Below are 20,394 nucleotides of genomic sequence, written 5' to 3' on the forward strand. Positions count from 1 at the left end.
ATCTAGTTCAAAGTAACAGCTGAAAAGTACATGATAATTTCTTTAATATATTTAGACACTATAATACACGTGGGTTTGCATTTATATGTATGCATGGTCTTGATCTATCAATAAGAAATGCTGGGCTGTACTGAGAATAAAACAGAGCCATGCATGTCTTCTGGTATTTTTGTAGAAATTTTTGTTTTCTCCATTGTTAACTGTAATATATACAGAAAATATAGCAAGAAATCAATTGACTTGCCATTTTGTTAAAAAAAATTAGAATGACGATCTAACACACACAAACAATCCACATGTTTAAAACAAAGGAGAAAAGCATTGAAAATTAGTATTTTGGAAGGAAAATCTACTAATGGGTAATGTTATTTAAGGCTAGGCTACTGTACTGCTGTTACAGATCTATCACTCAGCTCTTACTGAGACATAAGAGTGTCAGGCCAGAGAATACATCCTGTTGACTTCTGCTGAATTGAAACCCAGACCATTATCAGGGTGGTAAATGGTTTTGGTTTTTACCTTTTTTTCTTTTATATATTGTCTGTATTCTTTACACATATATTTGTAGCTTCTTATTGTAGCTTAGCTTCAGCATTTCCCTAGGCAGGAAAACAAAACAAGTTCCTGGATCCCTATGCTGTCTTGGTTGTCCTTAGAAACCAAGGTTGAAAACAGCTTTTTGAGACATATTTTTGTAAACAGGGCCTGGTCCCCACTGAAGGTGGGGAGAATTTAGAAGGTACTAGAACTGGGGGGATTACTTTACCAGGTCAGTTGCTAATTGCAGGGCTCTTGTCAGATATGCCAATTTACAAAATCTATAAAAATTGTACACACGTCACACAGGGCATGCATGTTCAGTGTTTTCCACCAAACCAGCTGTGCACCTGAGGATCCTTATATAAAAGATTTATATAAAACCCTTTTTATCACCCTAACTGTGTCTGGCTCATATTTTTAGGCATCAATGGTACAACCACATTCCTGACAGCCCCAGGACTGAGGGCCTGATGCAGCTGCTTGGCACTGCACAGAGAAGTAACCAGACACACTTTGCTCCTTTCTATCAATAGATATTGCAAGGTAAAAGTCAATAATATGTGAGTGGCCAACAGTTCAAGGATGCATCTCACAGTCCAGCAACACACTCCTGCACATAGGGTTATTTAAATGCACAAGGGTAAAACTGACATCCTGCACTTCAATACGACATAAATCACCCCACCAGCCACCAAGATCACCAAACAGCAAGGAAAAAAATACTGAGACAAAAAAATAAAAAAAACTAGAGGTTTACTAGAACAATTCAGGAAACTGAAAGCTTTGATTAACTTTGATAAGAGATCATCTGTAAGTGATCACATAAAAACTTTTCACTACACTTTTCTTATTTCCAGATTTGACAACCTTTCCTCTTCTTCCAGGACAGATTATTAAATTTTTAAAATTCCATACAGGTATTAACTAATAGCAACTGGAAATATAATAGCTGAAGATGATTCTTCAGTGCACAGAATAAGTGGAAATGCTGGTATCTCAGAGCTATTCTAAGCTACCTACATAATTCCTGGGTGATCTTTGCCCTGTTTCCCAGAAGTTAATTAAAAAAATCTGCAAGTTTATCTTCCAAGAGAGCTTCTTCTCAATGTTTTGAATAACTGTACTTTCTATCACACTGTATCCACAGGATGATGTTATTTACATTCATTTTTGGTTTCATTTTGTAGCACTGTTTTGCTGGGATGCACTGTACCATCCCAGTACTTCTGATTTTGTAATCTTTTGTTAAGAAAAGATTACACACACTTGCTTATGTAATATACTAATATGACACATTTGGGTACAAAGGCATGCAAAATTCACCACAAACATGAAAATGTCTGCCTGTGCTCCTCCACCATGGCAAGTGGAATGCAGAAACTTTCTCTCTTCCCATGAACAATAAGAACTGATAGGCACTTGTAGCACCTACCTAAATAAAAGTCATAGGCCAGGCCTGAAAACTGCAGGATTATGGAGAATTTACTTCAGTTTTCCAGTTAAAAACCAGATACCCAGATTTGAAAATATTAATATGACTTTTGATAAGAGACTTTAAATATCAGAGCTCAAGTCAAATTCAGTCTTGCTACCTTGTCTTTTTTAAATGCAAATTTAAGCAGTGGGTTGGTTTCTTTTATTTTATAGATATAATTGCTTTTCACACAAAGGGAAAAATGAGCATTTTATATGAAGGAACCATCTTTTATGAGAAATGGAATTTAATATCTATGACCACTATACAGGTTATGCTAACATGAAAAGTAAGATGAGGCTTGATGTACAAGCTCCATGCAGATAAGGCCATCATACATCTGAAAACATTAGGAATGATCAGGCTTGTTTTTAAGAAAGCAGACTTTTGGAGCAGTGATTTTGGAGCTCTCAGTCATCCAGGGAATATTTGCCACTATCAGAATAGAACTACCCATCTTTTTAGAAGGTGCCATGTCAAACTGTACAGTAGATAGCTCCTATATCTCCAGCTTAAATCTACAGCAGTTATATTTGTCAGGAGTAACCACTGAGCTGTGAATACTTATTTTTATAAGCACAACAGATTTAACTTTTGTCATCTTTAATTAATTCCAGATATAAAAGCTCCTTAAGTACATCTTATTTACCGTGACTTACCTCACGTCTGTAAACTAAGTGAAAAACACTAGAAAAATACAAATTGTGCTTTAAATGGTTTGAAGTTGAGAAATTATATAGCAATGAACTAATTTAAGAAGCCAAATGTATGCAGGTTTAAAACAATTCCTTTTCCATAACGAGAAATAGAGGAGAACTTTCTGTCCAAGTTGCTAATGGAGACAATTTAAAATATTCCTTTCTTACAGTAACAGCAGTGGAAACTACTTAGCTCTTTTCATTTCCCACGGGATGAATATTGACTGAGTAATTACAGCTATAATCTCTTCAGTCTCTTTACAAAAGTTTTCTGCAGAATTATGTCATTAAGACAGAGCTTACTGTATGTAACATGCCTATAATTCAATTGTGCTTAATGGCTCCGACCTACTTAATTTTACCCATTTTCTTTTGTATTTGGAATTTCATTAATGTTTTGTCATAGGAGTTTATGAAATAGATGACAAACTGAACATAAAATTTTAATTTATCTATATATAAAGATACTGACTTGATGGTATAACCACAGGAAACACCCAGATGACTATGAAGAATCAAAAACCTTTTAGAGAAAAAAACCCTATTTTTAAATTTAAATTTTATGTCTTAAGCACTGTGAAAAAGTGTATTTTTAAAATCTGTGTCTGAAGCATAATTCGCTCCTCACTGCCCTCCCTCCAAACAAATGAGCCAATCTTATACATATTTACAATATTTAATAAAGATGTCCAAACCAGTGAAAGTTTTCACATAAATGTTTCAGCACTTAAAATTAAAGAGAAGCATTTGATTTGCTCTCAGCTAAGACAGTAAAATTAAATGGAAACATAACAGCCTTCTGCAGAAAGAATGCATTAAACCATTTCTCTCTGTGGGGAAAGGCAGTATCTCAATATGATTAACAAACCCAAATTTAATTCAAGTAGTTACTAACTCTACTAATTTAAATGCTTAAATGTTTGCTGCCTGACTGATAAATAATCAGCTTCTTTTGGATTCTGCATTAGTGTGTTTTACCAAATCCTTGAAGGTTATTCAGTAGGGTTTTCTATCATTTCTTTGGCTACATACATTAAGGAAGCTAAATACATGTGAAATCTACCAACTATAAGTACCTTAAAAATAGTACACATTTACAGATTATACAGGAATCAGAGTGCAAATATCAAGAGAGAATTGTTGTCAAGGACTAAGTTACTTACAACATCCATTTTTACATCCCAAACAGAAGGCTGTGGACAAAAAAAAATTGCAATTCTTAGATTTAGAAATCTCTTCGAAGAGCTTCTTGATCACCTAAAAATGCCTCAAACTGAACCACTGCTTCATGTATTAATGTTATCACTTCTAATTATAACCTGCAGTATCTGCCTCCTCTTTTTTTCTTTTGAAGAATATAGAAGTTCAGAAACTGCTCATATAAAGAACAGATATACTGGTTGTATTCCCATATGGAATTATAATGACTTTAGATTCTTTTATGTCTTCTGAAGATATTTTTGTAAGCAAAATATGAAAGCAGAAATCCATGTCAGTCCTCCAAAAGAGCTTTGGGTTATAGTGATTTTGTGAAAATGTTTAATTTTCTTCTTGCAGCATTTCTTCTATTTCTTTATCCCAGTTTTCATCACGCTTTTCTGATTCTGTCACCACCTCATACTCTTGAAGCTCTTGTTGTAATTCCTTTTCCCAATCAGCAGTTTCTTCTAAAAGAGAAAAAAAGATGTGTAAGAATTTAACAGATAATATTGTATGTTGCTTATTTATATAAAACTAGATATATTTGCACTGAATCTCTCTTATATCCTCTAAACTTTATGGACTATTCTCCTTAGAAACAAAAGGAACTTCAGAAATTTCACCTTCTTATTGATCACAAATAGGAAGGTGAAATTTCTGAAGTTCCTTTTTAAAAAATTAAATCAAATATTTTAATTAATTAATATATGCATACTATAATTATTATTAATTAATTATTATTAATATTAATTAATATATGCATACTATAATAAAGATATGAACAGCAAATACACAGCTAAGTCATTATGAGTGTCCCTTTGCAAGATCATTTTCTACAATCTTTCACTCTGCTTTCAACTGAATCTCCCTTTACAATTTTAAATTCCCATTAAAAAAAAACAAAGTTTGTAAAAGTGTGGATATACTGTTACAGAAAAAAAGAAATCAAGTCAAATACTGTGGCTGGTTTAAAACAAAAAAGGTACTCTCCTCACTATCATTTTAAACATTCTTCTCACTAGCTAGGCAAGCTCATTTAATCAGGGTTAAAGGTAATCATATTTCATACTTCAGGGCAAAAAATTAGTCAGAAGGCATTCCTGTGTTGCTAATCTCTGTTTCAATTAGCTCTGCCTATCATAGGCAGGAGTGTGGGGGAGGAGAGGGTGTTCACGTGCTACACGCTGGCTGCTGCTTCAGCCTGGTACGCAATTCCAGAGTCCAAATCAGCTCAGGCCAGCTGAGATTGCTCTGAACAAGTAACACATTAATGACCTATTAAAACACTTTAATCAAAGAGCAAGATGCAAGAAAATCCAAAGCACATTCTAAGCAAATTCTGCAAATTTTGTGATAAGCATCTGCATATAAAAGTGTTGTCAAAGTAAATTATCTATGGCCAGAGTCACATCTTCACAGGCTGTTTTTATGCTCTTTACACTGATACTAGTTCTTCTGAATTATTTTAATTAATAAGCTTCACTTAATTTCTTATCATAATTCCCAAACTATTTGTTAAATTTTAAGTGTTCCAAATGCCTATAAACCTTTATAGGGAGAAGCCTGAATCTTCAAACTCATAGTCTGGTGCAAAAGTTGCCTTTTTAGCTGGTGCCAAAAGAAGAAAACAGAGCCTGACTTTCAAATACTGTACTTTACCTACAAGGATGTCAATTAAAGAAAACAATTCACATGCAGAAGAACCTATGAAAGAGAAAGGAGGAGATAAAAAGAAAAAATACCCCACACTCACTTTCATCAAAGAGTGACCTAAAAGTGTTAAGTTCTTTGGATTTAAAGCCCTCACAGTTAATATTCTATTTAAGATGTGGTTTGACCACGGCAAAAATGATCATTAATTTCTGCAATATCTCATTGAAGGTTGTTTTGTACACTTTTGAAAAAAATGTTCACAGATCTACTTTTCTAAATTGAATTACAGCCTTTTTTTCTTTTAAATCAACCTGTCTTAGAATTGCTCTATGTAAGATACAGAGGTAATAGTAGCTTTACCTTCTACTATTGAAGTCTCTTTCTTTTTGTCCAGCACTAGTTGTTCCATTTCTTTTCTTAGATCTTCTTGATTCAGGTTACAGGTATCAAAAGCATCACTCACAAATTCTGATACACCTGGACTTGTGGAAATCTCTTCCTCATCCTGCAACAAGACACTTCAGTACAAACTTACCAGACAGAGTAAAAAAAGTCACCAATACATACTTCCATTTATGTGACTGCTTTTAACTAGAGTTGGCAAAAGCCAAGCACATTACTTTCACAACTATTTTTCTTTACTGGCTAATTTTCCTTACATGTATTTTTGTACAAACAAAAATGTTAGATAGCTGTACTGAAAATTATTTGGTTTACATTCTAGGCTTTTTGTGTTGTCTTAACAACTTTAATTCTGAGTTTGTAATCTTCAGAAACAATAATAAACTCCAGAGTGGTTTAGAACAGGACTTAAACATTAAAAATTTGATCACAATTTAGTAACACCAAAGTAAGATTAAGAGAGGACAGTTCTTTGGAAATCTTTGCATGCTGCAGATTATTGGCAAGTGAATGCACAGCTCTGTTTCTGCCAAGAGTGTTCTCTGGCACCAATTTTACAATCCAGAAATAAACAAAGATCATTTTGTGTCTAAGGTAAAGGCTTTTGCAGTACCCAGCAAAAGTGAAATAGAACAGTGTTAATATTGCAATGCATCATTTAGATTCCTTATACTTCAGCCTGACTACTGCTTGAAGAGTTGGACAGAACATGGCACACAAATATATTTTTATGAAAGTACCGCTCATGTCTCAATGCAATGCTAACCTTCTACTCCCAAACGTTTTGGAAATTTCACTCTTGACAGTAAAATCACATCATAATGTGCAGGGAAATATTCTTCAGATAAATACTGTTTCTGCTACTAAAAATGAGTTTCAAGATTATATGCTGAAAATTATCATCACAGCAAAGCAGCAGCAGGTTAGGGCTGTCAGATACTATATTATTATGGTTTCATAGCAGAGCTTAGTCAAAAAGATGATAATTACTTATTAAGGAACAGTTTCATGTACTAAGTCCCAGATAAAATAAAACAGCATTTTTACCTCTTGTGATTTTATTTGAGGCTTTATCGTAACAGGTGGTGTTTTTGGCCGTACTGTTTCTGTCAAGGGAAAAAAATGGTAGATAACATTTAAATATTTAAAAATCTAATTTAATTTGCATAGCTGTTAAGTATACAAGGAAATACTGTATTTTAAGGAATCCTTGTGGTTAAAGGCTGAATTTAGCCACAGGTGAACCATTTTCAAAAACAAAGCGAAACAATTTTCTATTGTTAATCAAGACAAATTTAGCAAGCCATTTCCTCATTATGGCTCCAAACTTAATAGACAGGATCCCTCTGACCCTCAAAAGGACATCCCAAGATCTTTAAAGTTACAAGTGCATAAACTTGTAAGTTTAAGTTTTAAACTCACGAAGTCCAGTCAGTGTCTATCACAGAAGTTTTCAAACTCCCATGGCTGGGTTCTACTGCTGACATGGGTGCCAGTTAGCTCTTGGGCAGACCAGACTGCCCATGTACTATGCACAACCCTAAGGGCACATGGGAACAGTGCTCTGCAGCCTTACCTTTCACACAGGCAAAGGAAGTCACTGAGAAACAAACCCTAGAAGCTGGTATCAGTTTCCTAAGAAAACTTGGTGTGTATTCTGTATTTAGAGCACGGTGCTAGGAAGACAATGACTGTTTACAAGCAAGGTCAGATCTTTTCCCTGGCAGGTAAAGGAATGCCCCAGCTTTTTCTCTCTCAGGGGACAGGAGTTACAATGAAGAGCCAGGTGGCTGCAAGAACAGTTAACATTCAGGGGAGGCTGTGGTAGTGGTCAAGTGCTTGCTTAGCAGCTCTCTTTGCTTAAACATGCAAAGCAGCTCTGAGCTTGCAGCTCTGCTTTCTACAGGGTGCCCAGCTGGATCCTTCCTGCTAACTCAGCAATTTCTCATTCTTTGTGTTTAATTTTTAAAATTAAGGTCAGTTTTAATTAAAATCATTCCCTAATTGGTAGCTGTCCCTGCTTTTATAGCTCATCTACTCAATGCCCACTGCTCTGTCCCATCTTCTCTCTTTCTTCCACTTTCCTGTCTCCAGAGAGTCTCACTGCACCCAACACTGCAGCCAAAGAGGCTCCAGCATTCCCTGCCAGAGGAAGCTGTAGGACATGACAGTAACTGTTTGCTGCTCAAGAGAGGGGCCTCAGACCCCCCTGCTGCTCTGGTGCAGGTGGGACACAGCTGCTCTGCCCTGGCCATGTCCCCATCAGGTGTGACTGATGTACCATTAGCACCATTCTGCACTACAGGCCTGCCATCATCTCCTCCATTGCACTGTGCTCTCATCCCAAGGTGACTTACTCCCTAACTACAGAGCTGCTAATACCCAGAGAAGGGCTGGAATTTGGCATTTTGTTATAGGTCTTATATGGTCTTTACACTAGAATGTGCAATTTCTTCCATTTGTCTCTTCTCTTTTCCTTTGCCATCAACCGTGCTTATTTAACTTTCTGAAAATAGCAGCTAAGGAGGAGACACAGAAATGGAAGGCTAACAATTCTATTTTATAGACACTCAGCTTTAAGAAGAAACCCTGAACATTATGAAGAACTACCAACAGGCAATTACTTCCAGTTTTAGCCTCCAATTAGGGAAACCAACTTTCAAAAAATATCATGTATGATTCAGAGCTTGCCAAATCTATGCAATTTCTGAGTCAAACAAAACATGCATTTACTACAGTCTGGTACATCTATCTTTGCCATTACAGAACATGCAGTCATTAGGAAATCTATCTGCATATCCCATACTGGTGGTTTGAACTGTAGAAGAGCTGCAACAGGCCAAAAGACAATGGAGTTTTTTGGTTTTTTTTTAAATGGAGATATGTTTTGCTTTAGCCACAACGGGAATTTTACTAGAATCCAGCAACTTTCTCTTTGACTGAATGGTACTTTCCAAGGGTTTGGGTGAATCAAACATAACATTTCTGTTGTTCAATAGGATCAGATGCAGTCTCTCCTGCAAAGCTGAGACACTTCAGTTAAAACAGCCACAGTTTTGGGACAGTAAACAACTGTCCTGAATAAAAGCAGTGGGAATTGGTGCCTCTTGGTCTACAGTATAGTCTGGAGTTGCCTGTTCTGTCAGCATTGCTTGGATGATGATGCTGACAGGACAGGCTACTGCAGAATCGACTCAGAGAAAATTCCTTTTTCCACTCTATGTGGGGACCCTGCCTAGGCTGACACAGGCACACTCCAAACAAAACCTGTGAGAAGCATGAGACAAACTGACAACAAAGGCACATGGGCAACATAGAAGCCCAGCTTTGTAATTCCATCTGTAGCCTCCCCTTCACCCCAAAGTTCTGCTCCTTGGATGGGCAGCTAAGGCCTGAGTAACCTCAGCTCAGACTGTGCACAAGATTACTTAAGCTGTGCAAAAGACCTGTGAAAAAGTCTGTAAAAAGAGTAAGAATGGTGACTCAAGAGGAAAAATACCTATATGGAAAGATATATTCAAAGAGGAGGAAAAAGAAGTTAATTTGGCAGCAATCACCTGACTGAAAGTCAGGCCAGCAGTGTCAACAGGACATAAGTATTACTGAACTTCATGGATGACAATTCATTGGTATTGGGGATATGAGAACCATTCCAAGGTGCAGAAAAGGCTTTGCCCTTCTGCTCAATGCCTACCCAGCCTGCCAAGATCCTTCAGGTGCCTTACTGGGGTAGTGAGTGTATCTAGGTTAGGCTAAGATTTAATGAGCTACTGGTTATCTTTTGTGTTTCTGCCAATAATTAACTGCTTTATACTCTTTAAGCCACAGATATTCCTGCTTGCAGAATCTATTAACATGCAAAGAGGTGCAGTGGTTTGTAAGAGGGCCAGTAAGAATCACCAGTAGAAACTGATCAATGTAACTGAAGACAGCTTTGTTGAAGCAGCTTTTTCATCTCAAGGTTGAATCCCAGGGAGCCTCCTGGCCCCCTTTTTTTTCTGTTTCCACAATACATTATGGGCCTTTGCACACCCTGCACTCCACCACCACAGCAGTTCTGTATCACTCACTAACTTCTGTTTGGCATGAGGGATGAGCAAAAGCCAAGAGCAATCCATATGCCAGCTAGCTGGGTTGGCTAGTACCTGTTGTCTGATCAAGTGAACCAAAGGTATCTCCTACTTCTTTCTGAAAGGTAAAAAATCATACCTAAGACCACTAATGGTCATGAGCTGTCATAAGCCAAGTACAACATTTCTCCTCTTGAGACTTCCACTCATCTAACAAAGTTGGCTGAAACTGGAAAACAGCTTAAAAGCACCAGGAGCCTTCTCTTCCCCAGCCTACACAAAGACACCAAGTATGGTGAGAGAAGCCTTGATTTAATAGGCAATCCAGGATAAAAATGTGATAGCAACCTGATGTATGCAGTGAACATTTGTTGATGCCTAAAGATTTTTTGTTTTTTTTTTAAATAAATTTGTAGCTTTGCACATTTTTAATAAACAGCTGTATAGTTTCTAGCACTTTCTTACACTTTGGAACACTAATTACCCTTTCTCACATATTATGCCAGATTCTTGAAATTGCTTGGTCTTATTTTCAAGAAGAAAGAGTTTCTAACAAGGACATCCTGGTTTGCACTAGCACCTGGGCTGAAATAATAAGATACTTTGTAGATATAACACCATATAGGGCTAAGAATCCTTGGAGGGGCTCCAATGGGGCAGATCCAAGGGTGGGTTACAGGGCAACTGTTCTCCTATTGGACGTACTTGCTAAACATTATAATTAATTAATCTTATAAAAACTGTGAAAATTTGATGCTGCACATATATATAGGTATTATGTGTGCAACTGAAAGCTTTCAATAAAAGATTGCTCTTTATGTTATCAATTTTAATACTGTTTGAAAAATGTTTCTTCTCTCTTTTACTGAATGAAAAATTCTTTCTTTCTGATTTTAGACAACAGCATTACACTGAGTGAATGAACTGTGCTAAAACAAATGTTTCCCATACCTTTCAGTTCACTGTCCTCTTCTCTGCCTTTGCCCTCCTCCTTTCCTGCTGCTTGCTGTTGAGCTGCAAGCGCTGTGAGTTGTGCAGACTGTTTAATTAGGGACACCCTGTAGAAATAATTTCTCCAGAACACCTCTTCCTTTACACTAGAGAGAACAAACACATTTTTATTATTACATTTGGAATACGGTTCCTTTTACCATCTAGCAGTGAAATAAAATTAAATATGCAGAGAAGAGGAATAGACATAGCTGATATTTAAGAAAAATCTTAAAAAAGAAATTTCTGACATTAACACATTCTAAGAAGTCTATCATTTAGAAGTTCCTGATCTCTCAATTTGCAATTGAATTGAACCTACAATAGTAATGTTATAACTCTAGATAAAGCTTAACAATATGCAGTAATATATGGTATGGAAAAATATTCTGGTGCTCCATTTCTCCTGACAAATTATGCAAACAAACCCAACAAGCCAAAAAACTCCGTTCTCTTCCCCTCTAAGCCAAACCCTCTATTATTGTCAAACTATAATTGTCTACATCTTCCCTAGACATCTGGTGGAACTGGAACACCTGTGGTGGCAGAAGCCAATCCCAGATTGCAGCAGTACTACTTCACTATCTGCACATCCTTCAGCACATCCACAGAACTTATAGTAACCAGAAACTGCCATCTTGGAAATGACTAGCTCTGGTAAGTGGCAGACTATCCCCTACCTCAGGTAACATTTCCCTCTGAAATTCCTCCAGCAAGAAAGACAAGATCCAATTTTAACCCATAGGCAACAGAAGGCAGAAATGGCAAGAGCTGTGGGGAGGAACTCGTGTAGGCTGAGAAAGAATGAAGTTACCTTCACACCTATTCAGGCAAACAGTGACTGAGACTAAGAACAGGCAAAACAAATATTAAGCAATGTTGTAGAAAAGGCAAGGCTAGCATGACCAGAGGCTGAAGACAATATGGGAGCATCAGAGAATATGGGCAGATCTTCAGAACTAACAACAGAGAAGAAGGCAAACAGAATGAGGAGCTGGGAAGGTTTATAAAAGGAGAAGTGTTGCAGACATCTTTTATGAAAAATCCTTTCCTTAGGATTTTTCCTCCTGAGAAGCTGAGAGGCCTCAGGAACAAAATGTAAACATTGATTATCTGCTGCTGTGGAATGCAACAAGTGGATCTGTGATTGGCCCATGTTGGTTGTTTCTAATTAATGGCCAATGACAGCCCAGCTGGCTCAGACAGAGAGTCTGAGACAGAGCCTTTGTTATCATTCTTTTCTATTCTACTCTTAGCTAGCCTTCAGATGAAATCCTCTCTTCTATTCTTTTAGTATAGTTTTAATGTAATATATATAATAAAATAATAAATCAAGCCTTCTGAAACATGGAGTCAGATCCTCATCCCTTCCCTCAAACTAAGACCCCTGTGACCACCATCATAGAGGAGATTTAAGACAGAAAATGTTGCAAGGAAAGATTTTCTTTCCATTTTCATCCTTAGACAAGGACAATAATGTTGGGAACTCTCCCTTAAATAGAAAGATGAGTTGAGAAATAAGTCTGGGACTGGACAAGGAATAACAGCTCCAGAATAAAGCTCTGCAACACAGCTTTTCCCATTTCCTATCCAAATCCAGTTTTTCTTGCTTGCATTGCTGCTTTTTTGTGACACATTCTGTTACCATTTCTCCAGGGGCAGTCTCTGACTATCTGTAATCACCTGTATGGGATATCAGTTACACCAACAGATCTGAACATTTTGCTTGTTGCCTTTACCTTTCTTTGGAGGAAAAAAAAATCATAAAATTTAGCACACTGGACATACTGAGGACCTCTCCCATACTTAAGTCAACAGGTCCTTACTAGTTCTGTCTCACAAACACTTTTTTTCTTACCTCAAATTGCAAATTGCACTGCAATGCAGGTGCAATATTGCATGTCTTAGACACTAGAATAAAAATATATGTACACAATATATGTATATTGGAAGAACATAAAGACTGAAGGAAGTGAAAGGAATAAAGAATAATTTATGAGTATTTACAGACATATTAAAAGCATGATGGTACAGTTACCAGAAGAAATTACTTACTGTTTGGGAACAAGGTCAAACCTCATCCTATTGAGAAGCTCATCTTCTTGTAACATGACCAGTGCAACAGGGTACATTTGATCAAAGTCAAAATGAAACTGCACACCTGCTGGGGGATCCCGCAGAAAATTCCGTTTATCCTTTGAAGAACATATTTATAGCCATTAAATGATATCAGAAAAAGGACACCATATTTCACACACAAGAGCAGTAAAGCAATCTGTAAAGCCTTTATAAAAATAAAAACCATATTGAGAATCTGCTTGGGTCAAGTTGAAAATGATAGAGCTATTTACTCTTGCACATGATTCATGTGGTGACAGACATATTAAAAGTAGGACACATAAAACACACGTAAAAACACATCATTTAATAAACTTACTTAAAAAACCCAGTAGTTTAAATTTCTCCACGAATCTTACAAATTAAATCTCCAAATTACAAATCTCCAAATTACAAATCTCCAAATCTTACAGAAAATTAAATACTTACTGCAGATAAAGCCAGTATTTGTTGTTGAATTGTCTCTTCTTCATTGCTGTCTACCCAGGGAGGCACTGCTGCTTCTATTATTGAAAACAGGAAGATAATTGTATGTAAATTACTTGGAAAAAACCTCACTCCAAATAACAGACCTTACATAAGGTAACAGTGTCATGAATTACAACCTCTTATACACTGAGTTACCTTACATAAGGTAACAGTGTTATGAATTACAACCTGTTATACACTGAGTAAGTCTACTCCAGTTCAGCTGGTCATTATTGTTATTGCCAATACTTTCCAAATAGTTCTTTGGGCTGTACAGAGAGGAAAATAAACTATTATAGATATATAGATATTTATCAATCTCTTCAGTGCCAATGCAAATTCAGCCTACAGAGACAATTTGATGCAACTGTAGCAGATAAATAACTCTTATGCCCTTAAACTAACAAAACAGCACTTATTTGCCTGTGCAGCTGATATCAGCAAGATCTTTCACCCACATGGATCCACATCAGATGCTGATCCTTCTTTCAGTCAGGCCACCTGTCACTCCTCCTTCGGCTAATCTAGCTCCCTATTTTCATGAAGCTTTTAGAAATAGATTAAGAGAATCCCAAGTTTACTAAGAGACAAAATGACAGAAATACAGACAACACAATCCCATAAACAATCTTGCAAGAAGAAACTGAACTAACATACTAATTAAAAACACCATGAAAAATTTTATCACAATCCATTAAAACCAGCTCACTTTAAAGATTAAGAGAGACACTACATACTCAAACTGTCAGAAATTATTGCATTCAGGTAACATAAAAAAAAATAAAAGTCAATGATGAAACACAATGTGAGAAAACTTTGCCAGCATGGTGATCTTTGAGTTTATTTCACAAAGCAGAATTTGGTTAAAAAGCAAATCTAAGCCAACTACATAACGTAACACTAACCTCACTTAAAAATACAATCTTCCTATTCCACCACAAGCATTAAGTTCTGTCATAATGTATTTAATGAAATAGTGTTTTGATAGATTAGTTTTAGATACAGCTCAATTATCCAGCTTTCAGCAAGGTTTCACTTATGTGATGCTAGACATCATCAAAAAAAGCATACATTACCTGATTTTTTGGTTTGCTGCTCTTGGACAAATTTCTTCTGTTCCTTCTGAAAATCTCCAATAATTGTCTAAAACAAAAAATAGGGAAGCACAATTAAAAGAAAATTAAAAATCAATCTTCTTTAAACTTTTGATTTTGCATTTAAAACTATTGTGTATGCTTTCAAGATTATATTTATAGTTTTATCAATTTCAGGGAACAAGGAAAAAAAATAAGGAAAATCTTAGCTGATAATTTGAACACTGGCATATCCACGTATTGTCTTGTCTAAAACAGAGCCAACACAGACTGTTTAGACTTATTTAAACATGTTTTTAAAGCACTAACATGTAGAGATACTCTTGGCCTTACAGCAGTTTCAAGAGTTGCCTAAGAAATACATCCATGGCAAGAAACTGGACTTTCAAAACTGTAAAGTTGCATTTCAGAACACCTGCTTAGCTGAAACAAAATAGCTTCTCCACTTATGTTGTTGACAATTTTTCATTAAAAAAAATCATGTTTAGAAATATTCTATATTGAAATTTGAATTTAAAAAATGGAGAATGTTCTCAGAATTTGGTATGCCATAATCTAGAGCTAAGAATGCAAATGTTCTGTGGTTGAAAGCAGAAACAAAAAAGATGAAGCTAGAAACAAATACCTAAACCACTCACAAAAATACAACTTTTATGTGGTGAAGTCTATGGATTAACAAGTTGCCAAAAAGCACAGAAGTCTTCAAGCTAAATCCTGATAAATTCCTTACTTCTTTTTTTCTTCAGTGACCCAGTTTAAGATTACTATCAGTGAGAGACCTACAGTAGTGTCAGTTATACAAACAGATTATTGTGGTTCCTTCTGCTTTAAAATTATGTTAATTTTTTTCTACTTATGGAATAAAATAATTTATATGGTATAAGAAGAAAGCTTTGTGATGATACAGATATAATCCTGTTTCTCTTGTATGTAATACTGATTAATTGAAACAGGGAATTCATATTACTTTAAAACATTTAGAAAAAAGAAAATTGTATTTTTGGTATAAAATATACTGTAGGTAGTTGGCTACAGTTTCTTAGGAGCATTATTATAAGTGTATTAAATTAACAAATAACCTTGTTAATTGATTTTCCCCCTTTGATGTAGATCAAAATTACATTACAGACTCTGATGTTACTGTAGAAGAAAATAGATCTCTGCTATAATTATATAGACAAATGCCTATGAAATCTCAAGACAAAAGTAAAATGTGATCACAATAGAAATTAATTTGATGCCATTTGATGGAAGACAACCTGAAAACTAATTCTGTCAAGAAATAGGATTCTGTTGTATTAAACAATAAACAGGCAATGCTGTAGTTCCCCAGAAGGGCTGTCTGAGAGACAGGAGCAGGAAAGGGGTTTGCTGTGTCAGACACTCCTGGATGCACAGTCCTGCTGGGATGGTTTTGACCAGTTCCCTTTCCCTTCCCTTCCCAGATACTCTCAACAGCAAACAGAACACTTCATGGCACTTATTGCTGCCTTTTTCTTTTTTTCTTCTCCTTCTGCCAGGTTTGTGGCTCGAAGCACTGGAAGAACACTTGATGGCACAAGTTAAGCAACTGGAGCTGACAGGAACAGAGAGGGCAAGAAGAGGGCAGGGTCAGGGTGGGGAGAAGAACAGGACAGTAACAGTGTTTCATTAGCTCACTGGTTCTTACAGAGCTGCACCTGTATAACCCCAGGTCCTAGGATACAATATATACAATGCCAAGCTAATTTTGACTTCTGCCTTTAAGGTTCAAGCTACCTCATTTCTTTTTCCAACTAAATAAGCTGTGGGGCAAAAAGAAACCAGACATCTTGGGACAGACATTCTCCAAATGCCTGTCTCTAATTCTTCCAGCCCTCCCACCTATCAGCATTTTTCATATTTTCTTCTGATCTTTCTCCAGTCTATCAACATCCTAAGGGAAGTGAACAAACATGGGTGCAGCACTGAGAAAAGCAGGGTGACCATTTTTTGGAAACTCTACCATGTATAAACAAATGTCACATCATTCATCATGACAAGAGATGCACTGTATCTCTTGAAAGACATAATATCTAAAGACAGTTTAAGGAAATGCTATCAAATGCCAGATATGCCACATGTTGTAACAATGGTAAGCAAACAGATATTTCAGATCATGTGTCTAGAAATAAATTACCTTATCGATGATACTGTCAATTTTTCCTTCTTCTACAGACTTCTTTATTGTCTGGGCTGTTTCAGCAACAGACTCAGATATCTTTTTTGTAGCAGCAGAGGCAAAATTGAAGAGGTAACCTTGCACAGACAAAAATACAAAGACCTGAGAATAGACTTCTTTACATCCAGTTCTCTTTCTACATTTATTTCATCTTCTCTTTAGACATTTGGATACTTACTTAAAAGTTTCTTTCAAAATAACTTAACCCAGCTTCTGGCCTACAAAAAACTCCTAAAATTCTATTTATCCTTTTCTTTATCAAACCTTTATCAAACATTGCTAAGGTCCTTGAAATACTCCTTTCCAGTGAGTTTTCTGAAGCAAAATGTCTTTCCTGATTTCATATAAGTATTTTGGAGGCATTAAGCCATAAAGTAACTTAGCCACAGTGTTAAAACATAATTATATGTTTTAAGAAAATCAACATGCTCAATAAATTCTTATAAACTGAGGCAGCAAATCCATGAAAAAATTCAGGCAGGTAACACCTTTAAAAGTCTTAGCATAGAAGCTTGTTCTCGATGTTTGCTCTTATCTATTTTGCATTGTCTTCCTCTAGGAAGCGAAAAGCACTGTGGCTCTGTTCACTTATTTTTCTGAGCCAAATTTTCTGAAAATATTCAGTGCCAGAACAGCAATGAAGACTATTCTCAAAGACTCACATTCTTTGTATTAGCAGTGCTGAAGTGAAGAGAGGTGTCAGGGAAAGAACTACATACACATAGCATGGCCATCTGCATTGTACTATTCTATTTTAATTAGGGAGAACAAACTTGCAAGAAAAAAGATGTATATCATAAACCTTCAGAAACCAGCTTAGAGACAAGTGATTTTAAGCCATTGGTGCTGTTTCTCAGCTAGCATGATGTCACAAGTACTTAATTATACCCAACTGGCTGCATTCCAACTGCAGTGCCTCAGTTGTAGTGCATACATTGTGTCAGTGCCACAGGAAATAAAATACTTGCAGAGGGATCTAGAGAGGGACTCCTAGGCAAACATCAATGGCATGAAATTTCACGATAAATTTCTGGAATACATGCTGGATTCTTCATGTGGAATGAATATAAATTGGGAGAGGAGTGTCTGGAGAGCAGCCCTGCAGAAAAGATCTGGGGGTGCTGCTTGGTCATCAGCTCAATAGGAGTCACATATTTCAGTTATTCCAGAAAATCACCTTTGACTTCTATACAGGGGGTTGTCAAAAAAAAAAAAAAAAAAAAAAAAATCAAACAACTAACAAAAAAAATCCCCAAAACAAACCAACTCCACCAAAACCCAGGTCCTCTGTTTCAAACAAAAGACCACCCTCTTTCTCAAGAACTCTCAAAAAAATCCAGTTTCTCTATGGGTTAAAAATGTAAAAGATAATCTTATAATAATAAAAAAAAAAAAAGTTAAGAAAAGTTCCTTTAACACATGGTTGTTAGCCACTGGTAGAATGAGTTACTTTGGAACACTGATGTCACCTCTTGGAAAGCTGACTATGCTCTGTGGTGGATAAAATGTCCTCTTGTAATGATATCAGCAAATCAATACCAAAATATGCAGAGGTCTAGCCAAGCCTTAAGACAAATTTTTATATGTAACTTTCGCTTACAAGTCACAATGGTTGTAACCAAACATCCTTCAACTTACTGGCATCTTTTGTATCTGTTATCAGGCTTTATAACCCATCACATGAGTTGGGTATAAAAAAAGGTAAAGTTCTACATTTTAGACATAGACACATACATTATTCACCTTATGAGAGTAGAGGAAGCAGGAACCTATTGGACTGGTTACTCCCTACCAGCTTTTATTGGCTGTTTCATGTGTCCCTGGAACCTCTCCTCTCTGCAATTGTTTTAGGTGCAAAATGTGCAGAGGCATTTGCTGTCTGGTGACATTCTGGCACTATGGCACAAAGTGAACCCATGCTGAAGAGCAAAATGCTTTTTACTTCCATTAAGGGCAAATATTCTTTTGAACTAAGGTACCTGTGAAGTTGCAGAAGGGGTGGTACCTAGCCTTAGAAAAATAGGAAGAGTGGTGAAAATAACACTTTCAAATGACTAAGAAACCTACCTTCCATCTTACAAGTGTAAGCCTGTACTAAGAATATGTATCTAGCAATACTTCTATTATTAGTTCACATTGGCAAAACGCTCATAATTTCTGTAATGTCATGATAATGAGCAAAAATAATGTCTATAAGGCTTCAGTTTTACCAGTAAAATTCTTTATCTGCCAGGACATTCTTTTCAAACAGCTACCCAGATTGTTGGCCATGCAGAGATTTCTAGCATTATGTGTTAAAACAGCAAGAAAGCCTTTCCACCACAATCTATTCTGGTGTCACAAACAACGGACCCATTGACCACTAAACCAAAATTTCATTTACAGAGCAAGTTATGGGATGGATCTTTATATAGATAATAGTCAATACTTATTCTTCCCCAGAAACTCTATCCTTCCTGAACAATCAGAGCGATCTGCAGATTGGAACAACCAGAGTCAGCAGCAGGTTAGTATCAATTTACCACAACAAGACAGGTATTTGACCAGACTACACCGACTGAATTGCTGCAGTTCTGGCCGCCCAAGACAATGGACAGTAAAGAACCAGCTCAGATTAACCTCTCAGATGATCCTGATCCACAATTTCAGAGCATCAATTAAAAAAAATCCAAAGCCCCTACCTTAAAAAAATCCTGTAGTAATGAGCTTAGGTCTATATTGTGGATTGATTTTAACCAAGAATTCACTACAGTAAAGTAGGGATTTTACTTACAGCAAGTTACAGCTTTCCCCATCCCCGGCAGCGTTCAAGGCCAGGCTGGATGGGGCATTAAGCCTGGTCTAGCAAAAGGTGCCCATGGCAGGGGGGTTGGAATGCGATTATCTTTAAGGTCCTTTCCAACCCAAACCATTCTGTGATTTTAAGACTGCAGACATGTTCAACAAAATCATCAAATACTATAATTTTCCTATTAAAAAAATCGCAAATGCCCACAGTGCAACGCACGTAGTACATTACGTAGACAGATCTATTCTCTCTACACACAGACCTCCTCCCACAGTGCCAACACAACAGATACTTAAGAAACGCTCTGAAGGAGGCGATAATCGAAGGGCCCTTTGCAGCCTTGTTTCCTTAGCTCATATTTGAAAGCCGGCAGCCCCCACACACTCACTGCCGAATCCCTTGGCCTGGCTGAGCAGCGCCTCCGAGTCCCCCTGCAGCTCGCCCTGCTCCGGCTCCTGCCCGGCCGGCCCTGCCTCCTCCTCCTCCTCACGCTCCTGCTCGGCGGGGCCGCTCCTCTTGCCGGCGGGCAGCAGCTGCTCCTCGCCCGCCCGCTCCAGCCCCAGCCAGCTGCCCAGGCCGCGCAACATGGCTCAGGGGCGGCGGCGGCGCTCGGCCGGCCCGGCGCGGCTGCGGAACCGGGCGGCGCTGAGCGCGGCTTCCGCGTGCGCCACTTCCGCCGGGAGGCGGCGCCGCCAGGGG

The 20,394-nt window shown here is 37.2% G+C and overlaps 1 protein-coding gene across 1 annotated transcript; it reads right to left on the reverse strand.

Annotated features, from left to right (window-relative positions):
- Positions 1 to 1,276: 1,276 nt before the first annotated feature.
- On the reverse strand, positions 1,277 to 20,310 carry SYAP1 (synapse associated protein 1). Its single transcript, XM_063182997.1, has 9 exons — positions 20,084 to 20,310; positions 16,866 to 16,984; positions 14,690 to 14,756; positions 13,575 to 13,648; positions 13,083 to 13,222; positions 10,989 to 11,134; positions 7,015 to 7,073; positions 5,926 to 6,070; positions 1,277 to 4,379 (listed from the first exon to the last, which is right to left on the reverse strand). The coding sequence occupies exons 1-9, from the start codon at positions 20,280 to 20,282 to the stop codon at positions 4,252 to 4,254; spliced, it is 1,077 nt and encodes a 358-aa protein (XP_063039067.1). The 5' UTR covers positions 20,283 to 20,310; the 3' UTR covers positions 1,277 to 4,251.
- Between the last annotated feature and the right edge of the window lie 84 nt (positions 20,311 to 20,394).

This window comes from Melospiza melodia, chromosome 2 (assembly GCF_035770615.1).
Source record: "Melospiza melodia melodia isolate bMelMel2 chromosome 2, bMelMel2.pri, whole genome shotgun sequence".
Classification (NCBI taxonomy): domain Eukaryota; kingdom Metazoa; phylum Chordata; class Aves; order Passeriformes; family Passerellidae; genus Melospiza; species Melospiza melodia.

Excerpts from the sequence above, each read along its gene's own strand:
- SYAP1 (XM_063182997.1), bottom strand. The coding sequence starts at position 20,282 with ATGTTGCGCGGCCTGGGCAGCTGGCTGGGGCTGGAGCGGGCGGGCGAG. Across the intron at positions 14,757-16,865 it reads TTGACAGTATCATCGATAAG|ACAATTATTGGAGATTTTCA; the intron begins GTAATTTATTTC and ends TTTTTGTTTTAG. Across the intron at positions 6,071-7,014 it reads CTCAAATAAAATCACAAGAG|GATGAGGAAGAGATTTCCAC; the intron begins GTAAAAATGCTG and ends GTCTTGTTGCAG.